The 12195-nt window shown below is 36.1% G+C and overlaps 1 protein-coding gene across 1 annotated transcript; it reads left to right on the top strand.

Annotated features, from left to right (window-relative positions):
• Positions 1–370: 370 nt before the first annotated feature.
• LOC142445897 (olfactory receptor 52J3) lies at positions 371–1306 on the top strand. Its single transcript, XM_075547766.1, has one exon. The coding sequence runs from the start codon at positions 371–373 to the stop codon at positions 1304–1306; it is 936 nt and encodes a 311-aa protein (XP_075403881.1).
• The last annotated feature ends 10889 nt before the right edge of the window (positions 1307–12195 follow it).

The following is a 12195-nucleotide window of genomic DNA, read 5'->3' as shown; positions in this document are numbered from 1 at the left end:
TGTGTGTTTCCATGATTATTTCATATGATCTTGTCATTCAAAAATGTCACAGAATAACATACAATATTCATCCAAAATTAATATAACGCTTTCATATTTAGTAGGATGTCACAGGAACTTGTTGATCAGTCTTACATGTTAAAATTAGAGATAAATCAATATAACCATAGGGCTTATATTCAGTACCTCATTGTATTTGGACTATTCAAATAGCAATGGCTCACATTTAATTAATGAACTTGATCAGCAGACCCCTCAATTTAGATAAACTTTTATTTTCCTTGCTGTATTGAATACCAATCCCTTATTCAATTCTTAAATCTCCGTGCTTCTGAGAGTGAGGATTTTTTCTATTTCACCATTTGGAAGGATGTTTTATCACAACAACAGCATTTTTCACCCAACCACATTTTTCCTCATTGGAATTCCGGGTCTAGAAAAGATCCAAACCTGGATATCCTTGCCCTTTTGCACAGTTTACCTTCTGGCTTTGATGGGCAATGTCACGGTTATGCTAGTCATCAAGACGGAGCAAACCCTTCGGGAGCCCATGTTCTACTTTCTGGCCATTCTTTCAACCATTGACTTGGCCCTTTCAACGACGTCTGTGCCACGCATGCTGGGAATCTTCTGGTTTGAGGCTCATGAGATTAACTTCGGAGCCTGTGTGAGCCAGATGTTTTTGATCCATGCCTTCACTGGCATGGAAGCTGAAGTCCTGATGGCCATGGCATTTGACCGGTATGTGGCAATCTGTGCTCCACTCCACTACACAACCATCCTGACCGCCCGCGTTCTAGGGGGCATCACCACATGCATCATATTTCGTCCAATTTTGCTTACACTTCCGATGATCTATCTCATCTATCGTTTGCCCTTTTGTCAGGCTAATGTAATAGCCCATTCCTACTGTGAGCACATGGGTATTGCAAAATTGTCATGTGGAAACATCCGCATCAATGGTATCTATGGACTTTTTGTGGTATCCCTCTTTCTTCTGAACTTAGTCCTTATTGGCATCTCTTATGTCTACATTCTCCGAGCTGTCTTCCGACTACCATCTGAGGAGGCAAGGATCAAAGCCTTAAGTACCTGCGGCTCCCATATTGGGGTGCTCTGTGTTTTCTATATCCCCTCCGTCTTCTCTTTCCTTACTCACCGATTTGGACAAAACATACCACACTATATTCACATTCTTATTGCCAACCTCTATTTGGTTCTCCCCCCTTCCCTTAACCCCATAATTTATGGGGTGAGGACTAAACAGATAAGAGAGCGAGTACTCCGTGTCTTTATCAAAGTGTAAAGCATTCTGACTGCACTTAGTCATTCTGATCACACAAGGAAAACTATTGTGTTAATGCCAGAAAAACTGTTTTCTGTGCCTAATGTAGTGCTGTGAAGGTGAATGCCAGGGGATTTTATACTTCAGTTTATATATTTAATTATAATTAAATATATTTAATTATACATTTTCAATAGTATTTCAAGTTCAGAGAACAATTGTTATCCATGAAGGAAGATATGGATATAGGATCTGTTTAAGTGCAGTGCAATAGCTCTGTGTTTCTCTTTTGGTAACCCCTTTGCATTGTGGTGGTGGTGACTGCTTTTAGCTGCCATCACATCCATCCGGACTCATGGTGACCTCATGTGCAGGGTCAAGCTCCTCTATGGTTCTCAGTGCGACCTTTCTGAGGCTGGTCGCCAAGCCTGCCTCCTAAGGGTTCTTCTGGGTGGTTCAAACGACTAACCTTTCAGCTAGTGGTCAATTGCTTAACTGTTTGCATCACCCAAGAACTCCTCACTCTTTGTCAACTGTTGATGTTTTCAATTTGTTTTACTCATCTAGAAACAATTATTGACATCTTAATAATTCTTTTGTTTCATATTTTTAAATTTTATTCAGATTTAACACTCAGAAGTAGAAGTGTTAAGTAGTGCATTCATGATTCATTAGTTTCCATTCCTCCTATGGTTAATTTACAGTCGTTTTGTGCCACCAACTGATTTTCTTATTAGATTCTTAAAAATATATTTGCATGAGTTGTACTTCAAATGTTAAACTTTTTCTTTAACCTTTTACATTTAATTATTTATTCTCACAAGGAAGAGTAACACTATAATTAATTAAATATTGATTATAACACCAAGATAAAGGTTTCTATTACTTTCAAATTTAAACTTATACATAGTTTTTGTGTACACCATCCATCATTTTTAGTGTGTGTGCATGTTTATTTTCACTCTATCTGCAATTGATTTGGGGGTAAAATATGAAGTAACAAATTAAATACTTTTCTGTTTCTGTTTATGGTGTGCTTTTGTAGTATACGTAATAATTTATCTATTTTAAATTGATTTTTAAAATCTTTTTATACGTTAAATTTCAATATATACAGAGGTGTATTTTATATTTATTTATTTGCTTATTTTGTTATCTTTGCATCCACACCACAATTTTAATGAATACAAGGTATAATATATTTCACTTTAATTACAATAATACTTTACAGAATTATGTAATTTAAATTTTCACATAAACATGTAGACATGCTTTTACATATTTGTCTTAAATATGTATGCATTTATATAAGGTGTGTATATATACATATTTATATACACACTAAAATATATGTGGGACTTTAAAACTTTGTGGGAAAACTGCAATTTCTTCTAATTCCATTATTCCATGAGTTTCTTGAAGTCCTCTCCAATGTGTGTGTGCATAGTCATGTCTTGATTGTCAAACTCAGCTCATCACTCATGCCTGAACACTGAAAACGGGAAAACTAAAAATTTTTTTTTCCATAAGATTTCATGGAACAACAAATTTTTGGTTCTGAGTCTACAAAATTACACTTACGAATTCCTTGTGGATGCTTTCAGTGTTCTTGCATGTAATCATCTTGGATATGCTATCACAATAGAGTTGTTTCTGATTTTTCCAAATTAAGAGTAATTTTCCAACCTCTTTGATGGTCTGAGTGTTTGTTTTATGGTTTATTATTTCACAGCTTTTCTACATTAGCTGCTTTAATCACTCCCTCTCCCAGAAAAAATATAGATTATGTCAGCTTATTCATGTTGCATTCAGCCACCAAATCAGCCAGGCACTGACCTGATTTCAAATTTTCCAATAACTTCTTTCCTGAACACTATACTGATTCTCACCGATTTCCTCTCAGCTTTACTGATGGTATCACTAACTCTCTTTGGAGCCATGGTTATGATATTTTGTGAAAACAAAGTCAAAAGAAGCACACGTTAATTACTGTTTTAACACAAGTACTCTATGTTGTCTGAGCAAGAGCAGTGCTTAGACTGAGACATCAAACCCTGCCCTGTGCACATTGTGAGATGATTTTTCTGGGAAGATAGTCAGTTTGACTATCAGGCAAAGTTACAAACACTCAGCAGATTTTTTTTTTCAAAATTTCCTATTGAAGTAATGGAAAGTTATAGCTTGTAGCCAATTTAAAACTGATATATGTGTGTTTGTGTGTGTGTGTATTTGTAGATACATAGATAGATAGCACATAGATATATAGATAGATAGTAGATAGATAATAGATGATTGATAGATATACATTTAAGTGAAAGAAGATATATACAACATGATCCTAAATATATAGTAATCTGAAAATACAAAACTGTGGAGCCATTGAAATTCTTTGTGATTGCCTAACACCTGGGCAAAGGGGAGATGGATTAAGTTAAACAAAGGAGAATTTTAGGGGTCATGAAGCTGTTGTGTATGGTACTGTTCTTTTGCATACATGACACTAGCATTTATCACACTCTTAGAACTATATACTAAAATGTGATTACTACCTCCCTCCCGTTGAGTCAGTGACGATTCAATACTGGACAAAGTAGAACCGTTTTTGCAGGTTTTGAGGCTATAAATCTTTAGGAGAGAACAAAGTCTTATCCTCCTTCTCAAGTGTGACGAGTGTGTTTGAATTACTGCCCTTGCAGTTAGTATCCCAACTTGTCATCCACTATGCCACCAGTCTCCTCATAAATCATAATGATTGTATATTAAAAAAACTGGGAGATACTGCCGATAATGCAGGATGTTACATAAACAATTTAAAAGTATTTTTAAATGTATGAAGCAAACTTATTGAAGCAAATGTTTAAAGAGATACTGATCTAAGTGTCTGATAAAGAGTGGATACAGCTAAAATGCAGGTAAAAGAAGGTCTACATAAACACTGTATGCTAGGAGACAACATTTTGGAAAGGGATAGGAATTAAAATCTGATAGAGCAACACACCCTAATCAGCCAACTAAGCAAATCGATGAATACTGAAACATCATTTCTTACATTTGAATTGGAGTTTTCAGATAAGCAAGAGGAGGATTGATTAACCCATGTATTGATAGATTGGATTTGGAGACATCAGTGTAAGCTCATATAGTTTAAGGTAGATATAGATGGTTACATATAGAGATAATTATATTTACATATTTATAATTATATATACTCAGTTATTTACACTCCTAGGCTCTCTTTCTCTCTCAAAACAGGAGTCCTGAAAACAAGGAGAATCCATTAAAAAAGGAATACCTAGCATTCAGATCTTATTCCCTAGTAGCCGGCTCCATTGAAGGAAAACGTTCCTTTAACAAAGGGATTTTCGGAGGACTGGATAACAAATATAGAAGCTAAGTCTGGAAAACTCTATAGGGCCCTAGATCATTTATGACATGGGTCATTTTAGCCTTGTCCCTTTGAAGATGTGTCAAAGAACCATGAATGTCAACTGAACAAGATACCAAAGCTCATAGTTGGAATAACTTGAGCAACAAAATAAAATAAAATTTATTGGATTATAAACTAAAGTTTGAAAAAGGAATAAATTCATACTAATATAAACAAATATTTACATAAGTAAATAAACTAGAACAGACAATCTTGCCACACGGTACAATTTAGAATTATTTACATTATAATACACTCTCAATAATGGGAAGTATGATTTCCTACTTTTCTCATGGGGGCTGCAGATAGTGATTTCCTAAAAATTAAAATATAGGAAGAAGGATTTTAAAAAAGAAAAATTAACTTGGATAGTAGAAAAACATCACCTCAACCAGGTGATTAAGGTCAACATCAACAACATTAAGTCATGCTGTTAATATGCATTCTTACTGTGGTGTAATGAAAATAGCACTCTTTCTCTATGATCTTTCTGTATAAAGTAAATGATGCTAGTTTAACACTCAGACAGATCTCAAAGGAGGGGCATTTCACAAACTACCTGACTAGTGTTCTTCAAAATAACTTCTAAAAATATCATCAAAAGAATTCCAATAGGTAAAGGAAAATGACAGAACACTAAGACATGTTCACAGTTGTGAGAAAAAAACAAATGAGTAATATAATGTAGCACTTTGAATCAATCTTTGAATGAATCAAAGCTATTAGGTAAAAACAATAAATATGAAAATATAATAACTTCTTTTTAACAATAATACATTAATATTGGCTCACTAACCGTAGCAACTAACACCCTCGGTGCACTTCTTTTAGTGCAGTTTATACATTAAGAAGGAAGAGCAGGTGATACACTGCTGTTAGTGTCCAAGGAACACCTTGCCTGACACAGTCTCAAAGATATGGCCTCAGATTGCAAAGAACTCAAAATATGAATGAAGAAGTGTTGCCTCCTGGAATACAAGTGACCTTAATAAGCTGGGTAGAGGAAACCATTCGGGATTTTTATTTGATCATAGGGTATGACGTTAAAGGACAAGAAACAGCAGCAAGCATCCACGAATAATTAAGCCATGAATGTACAAAGTACAGATCTAGGCAAATTGGAAGTAGTCAAAATGAAACGGAATGCACATATAGACATATGAAGCATTTCTGAGTTTGGAAATGGAGTAGAATTGACCTTTTTGAGTTGAATATTTGATTTATGATTGTCAGGAAGGAGAAGCCAAGAGGAATGACGTTGCTTTCATTATCAGAAAGAACATACACAATCTCTCTTGAAGTAAGATACTCTGTAAAATAGAATAATATTTATGTGCTTACAAAGATGCTTAGTGAATACAGCTAAGGTATACAAAATGGTAATGACACAGGAAACATCAAGAGAAAAGGGAGGAAATACACATACTCACTTTTCCAAAAATAATTGGTCAACGTTTAGATATTTCAGGAGGTAGCACATGATCAAAAGTTTATGGTTTTAAAGGAATACGGTCAAGTTGCATTGATGGCTTTGGTACAGAACAAGGCTCCAAGGAATATCCAAGGAATGGCAGAATACCAACTGAGCTGTTTCAATCATCCATGCTCCCCCATATTGGAAGATAGCCACCTGGTCAACTCACTGGAAGAGTTCCATATTTGAACTCCCTCCAAAGAAAGAAAATCCAATAGAATGTGGAAACTATGAAACAATAGCATAATATCACACACAAATAAAATGTTGTTGAAGAAAGTCTAAAAGCGGTCACAGCCTATCTTCATGGAACTGGCAAAAATGCAGCCTGGATGCAGAACACTATGCAGGGAATGGGATTGCCGATGTCAGCTGCATCTTAGCTGAAAACAGAATGCCAGAATGATATTTATCTGTCTTTTATTGACTGTGCAAAAGCATCCAACTGTGTGACTCAGTAAATTTTGGGAACACTTCAGAGAATTTACTAGATTCACAGATAGCACCTGGACCCTTGTGCATATATGGGACCTGTATAGAGACCAAGAGGCAGAAAAGGTGTGTATCAGGATGGTATCCTTTCACCCTACTCATCCTATCAGTATTCCAAACAAATCATCAGAAATTTGATCATAAGTTAAACATGGAATGAGAATTAGAGAAAGACTCATCACCAACCTGGAATGAACTATGTGGATGGAATAATTTTGCTTATTAAAGTGAAGAGACATCATAGCACTTACTGATGAAGATCAAAAATGACAATTTTCAGTGTGGATTATACGTCAACATAGAAACAAAAACCAAAATGTCCACAACCAGACCAATAAACAGCATCATGATAAACAGAGAAAATATTGAAACTGTAAATGATTTCATTTTAATGACACTGACAATCAACACCTGCGGGTGATTAGACCAGCTATCCAGCATCAAGCTGGGTCCGAAATGAGGCGTGCGGATGAAAGGAAAAGAAAGAGACACACAAAGCATGGGATTGGGAGGACTTCAATCTGATGGACTGTAGTACCAAGTATATTCAAAGCTTGGTTTTTATACTTTTCTTACAAGGGAATGATTACAAAGTAAATCTTAAAGCACTAAATTAAAAAAAAAACATTTTGAACCTTTTAGCTATGTAAACATTACTTAACTAGTGACCCTGTCTAAACACTTGAATAATAACAGCACTATATTCTAAGATAAGCGTAATGACACGCAGGGTTCCAGAGAGTCATAGAGGGGTCATAAATAACTGAGCTATCTCACAATGCTTTTAGCTGCAAGATACACAGAGGCACAGGAGACTAATTAGTCACCCATCAATAAACAGCTTGACCAGCAGACCTCCTACAAAAACCCATGGAAACAGTAGTCAATAAATTATAAGGCATATTGCACTCTGCAAATCAGCTGTAAAAAGCCTCTTTAAAGTGTTTAAAAAGACAAAGATGTCACTTTGAGAAATAAGGTGCATCAGACAAGGTCATAGTATCTTCAATCTACCAATATTCATGAGAAATGCATAAAGATCAAAGAATGATTGATGGCTTTAATTATGGTATTGATGAAGGGTATTGAATACACTATGTATTTCCAGAAGAACAAACAGATCTGTCTTGAAAGGATAGCCAGAGTGCACTTGTGAAGAAAGGACAGCAAGCCTTTGTTCACACACTTTGAACATGTTGTCAGGAGAGACCAACCATGTGAAGGGATATTATGCTTGATAAAGCAAAAGGTATGTGAAAAAGAGGAAGACCTTGAGCTATGTGAATTGACATTGTTTCAATAATGGGTTCAAATAGTGTGGAGGTGGCATAGGCCTGAGCAGTGTTTGATTCTATTGTACACATGATTGCTATGGGTTTTAAGTGACGTGATTACGCCTACTGACAGCATTTGTTCCAAATGGCCCACACTAATGTAACATGTAGTTATTAAGGGATATCAGATGTAGGGCACATATACTTTTAAAATAATCAATTTCATTTCTTTTTTTAATTTTTAAGATGATTCAAATGAAAAAATCAGTGCAGATAAAAGATTATTTAAAATAACTTATTTGATATTATTTACCTAAAAATATAAAAATGCACAGACAGAAATGTTTTATTATATTCACATTGTGTTGCAGTTTCTTAGCCACAGCTACCTCTATCTGTGTTTTTCTGATAGTATTTTTAAATATTGTCTCACTATTACTGCAATAGACTATACTATAGAGTAGTTTTTGGTTTACAGAAAAGTTGTGCAGAGATAAAATCAAGTGTATTTTTAATATGGGTTCAAAATAAAAATATGAAAATGATTAAAGTACGAAATGTGTGTAGAATTTAATAAAATATAAATTACCAGAAATATTGTCAAGTTTTCAGGAGCCCCAGGCCCCAGAAGAATTTACTACAGAGGACATCACTGAAACTACAGCTCAGGGTGAGAGACATGTCTCATCAGAGCACATAGGAGCAAATGAAGGAGGAGGAAGAGAGAGTGCAGCACATCCTGACCCACCAAGCCTTGAGGAAGATATCCCTGTTCACAGCACTCAATGAACAGAGAGTACCTTATGGTCAGCCCCACTATGAAACATGACATCCCTCACTGACCCATACCTTTGTGAGGAACAACACTGGAGACAAATTGTGGGAATCACGCCCGATCTGATCCCAGCAAACCAAGGCAAAACACTAAGGGCGGGCAACAGTACAGCAAGGGGAGCAGAGCAAGGAAGTTCCAAGGGAATACCAAAAATAGACAGTGGGACCAGGGCATGGCACCCCATTAGACTCAACGGGAAAATACTCCTAAAGGTCAACAGAACTTGAACTATTTACAGGCGCTTTTTTTGTCATCGATATTTTGTCATTGCTTTGTTTCCTTTTGTTGCTTTGTTTGCTCTGTGTTATTTTTGCGCACACTATTATCTCTGCAGGTCTATCTAGGTAAGACAGGTGGAATAAACAATCTGGAGGAGAAAACAACAGGACTAACAGCTCCTGGGGGACATGGGAGAAGGGGAGGTGAGGAAAAGGAAGTGGTTTTAAAAAACCCAGGGACAAGGGAACAAGTGATTCAAACTCTGTGGCAAGGAGGATTTAAGAGTTGGTAGGGCTTGATCATGATCAATGTAACTGAGAGGAAGCACTGAAACACAAATGAAGGCTGAGTATAACAGTGGGACTAGAGGAAAGTCAAAGGAAATAGAGGAAAGAACAAGGAGGAAAAGGGCATTTATATAGGACTAAATTCAGGCATGTACACATGTAAATATATTTAAATATGATGGGTAAATATATCTATGTGCATATATTTATAGTTTTAGTAATAGGGTAGCAGATGGACATTGGGCCACCACTCAATTAATCCCTCAATGTGAGAGCACTTTGTTCTATTAAACTGGCATTCCATCATGCTTACCATCCTGACATGATGACTGAAGACAAAGCAGGTGCATAAGCAAATGTGGTGAAGAAAGCTTATGGTGCCTGGATATCAAAAGATATTGCATCTGGGATCTTAAAGGCTTGAAGATTATCAAGCAGCTATCTAGCTCAGAAGCAAGAAAACCGACATGGAGGAAGCACACCAGCCGTTGTGATCAGGAGGTGTCAATGGGATCAGGTATCGGGTCTCTATGTAGTAGATTATACTGATTTTTGTCTAATGTTGAACCACCTTTGTGTACTTGAGATGAGTCCGCTAATCATGGAGTAGTATATTATGGATATATTGTTTTATTTTATTTGCCAGACTTTGTTGGGAATGTTTAATCTATGTTCATAAGGCATATTGGTCTGTAGTTTTTTACCTTTGTGGTGTTTTTGCCTGGTTTTTGAATCAGTTATACTCACTTTACAAAATGTGTTCATAAACTTGCTGTCCTTTTCTATGTTATGGAATACTCTGGGTAAAATTGTTGATAATTCTTCTTGGAATATTTGGTAGAATTCCATAGTGTAGTCATCTGTTCTTGGACTATTTCTATTTTAAGTTTTTGATAATTTGCTATATGTCTTCTTTTGTAAGGCGCTTGTTATGTGATGTAAGGTTTTTTATGTCACTATGCATTAACTTGAGTTGTTGGTGTGTCTCTGTATGAATTTATCCATATATTTTATGTCCTCAAATGTTGTATTATTATCTGTAGTTATAGTTTGTTAATATTCTTTTGATTGCATCTGGTTTTGATGGGGTGTCACCCTTTTCCTCACTACTTCTAGGTTTTGCATCTGCTCATTCTTTACTATTAAGTTTGTCAGTAGTTTATCAGTTTTGCTAATCCTTTCAAACAACCAACTTGTCAGGTTGCATTTTATCCTTGTTTTCTATTTTTCACTGTGTTAATTCTGCTCTCATCTGTATGATCTATTTTCGTTTTTTGGTTACAGGGATATAATCTTGCTCAAGTTGTTTAAGAAACTTTTCTCCTTTTTATGCATGTGTGCATTTGTTGTCATACATTTTGCTGTTACACAGTTTTAATATGGTGTGTTTCTGCTTTCATCTGTTTCAATGATCCTACAAATTTCCTCACTTATTTGATCTACTACCAGTCGTTTTAAAGTAATATGTTGTTCAGTTTCCATGTGTTTGTGTTTTTTTCCCCTTGGTATTTCTACTGTTGATTTCTATTTTTTTAGCATTCTGGTCTGCAAAAATGAACTATAGAATCTCAATTGTATTTAAATATATTGAGACTTGCTTTGCTACCTAACATGTGGCTTATTAAAAAGAATGTACCATCTGCCCTGGAGAAAAATGTCTAGTGTATTTTTGTTGAATTGAGTTTTGGAATAGAGGTCAAGTTGGTTGATTGGATTGTTTAGTTCATTGATGTCTTTACTGAGTTTCTTTCCTGATGATCTGTCTTTTCTAAAGAGTGGTGTTTAAAGTCTCCTACCATCATTGCCATGTTGTCTATTTCTGTCTTCAGTTCTGTTGAGTTGATTATATTTCAAAGGTCTTTAGTTGGGTACATATGTGTTCAATATAGTTATGTCTTCTTGTTATATTGTTCATCTAAATATGATGTAGTGATTATTTGGGGGGGGGTATGTATCTCACATGAGGTTTTGTCTTGAAGTCCATTTCATCAGAAATTTCTATTTCCAATCCAACTTTTTTTGGGGGGGAGCGGCTGCCTTTACTTGGTAAACTTTTCTGCCTAGTTTGAATTGTAGCTGAATTATGCCTTTGTGTGCAAGGTGTGTCTCTTGTAGGCAGCATAATGATGTATCTTGTTTTCTAAATGAGACATGCCCTGGCTCTGCCAGAAGCGGCCAGTAGAGTTTGTTGATCTCTATATGTCCACGTATGTTCCCTGCTGCCTTGATAAGCCTTTTCTCCCAGACTCTGGGCTGGAAAGTCATAGGTCCACTTAGTTTTAAAGTTGTTCTTCTACTTTGCAGGGTGCCGAGTTCTTCTATGTAGGTTTTATTTTTCCTTTTGGGGTTTGTTTGTTTTTTCAAGTCTTTCTTGAGGTGCTACCTCTGTACTTGTTAAATGACAACCATCTTCTAGGAAGTTTCAAGGATGTCACTCTGAGGACTTTGATTTGCCTATCCATGCCATGGTATTTGAAATTTAGTTATATGCATGTGAAAATTGGACATTAAATAAGGAAAGCTGAAAATGAATTGTTGCATTTGAATTATCGAGCTAATGAGGACTATTTAAAGTTCCATGAAGAAGAGTGAGTGGAGGACATCCTGACCCACCAAGCTTCGACGACGAGATTCTGGATCAGAGGATCCAATGCTCAGAGACCATATGGCCGGCCCCATTAGGAGACATAACATCCCTCACTGACCCATAGTCCTACGTGGGACAATACTGGAGATGCAATGTAGGTATTGTGCCTGATCTGATCCCACCACACTGAGGCAAAACACCAAAGGCCTGCAACAGAACAACAAGGGGAACAGAGCAACGCTGTCTCGAAGGAATACAAAAAATAGTCAAAGGAAATAAAGGAAAGAGTTAGGAGGCGAAGGGCATTTATAGAGG

Source organism: Tenrec ecaudatus, chromosome 4 (genome assembly GCF_050624435.1).
Source record: "Tenrec ecaudatus isolate mTenEca1 chromosome 4, mTenEca1.hap1, whole genome shotgun sequence".
In the NCBI taxonomy this organism is placed as follows: domain Eukaryota; kingdom Metazoa; phylum Chordata; class Mammalia; order Afrosoricida; family Tenrecidae; genus Tenrec; species Tenrec ecaudatus.
This window is presented reverse-complemented; position numbering and strand designations above follow the sequence as displayed.

What these genes read in the sequence shown, in the direction of transcription:
- LOC142445897 (XM_075547766.1), top strand. Translation starts at nt 371, where the DNA reads ATGTTTTATCACAACAACAGCATTTTTCACCCAACCACATTTTTCCTC.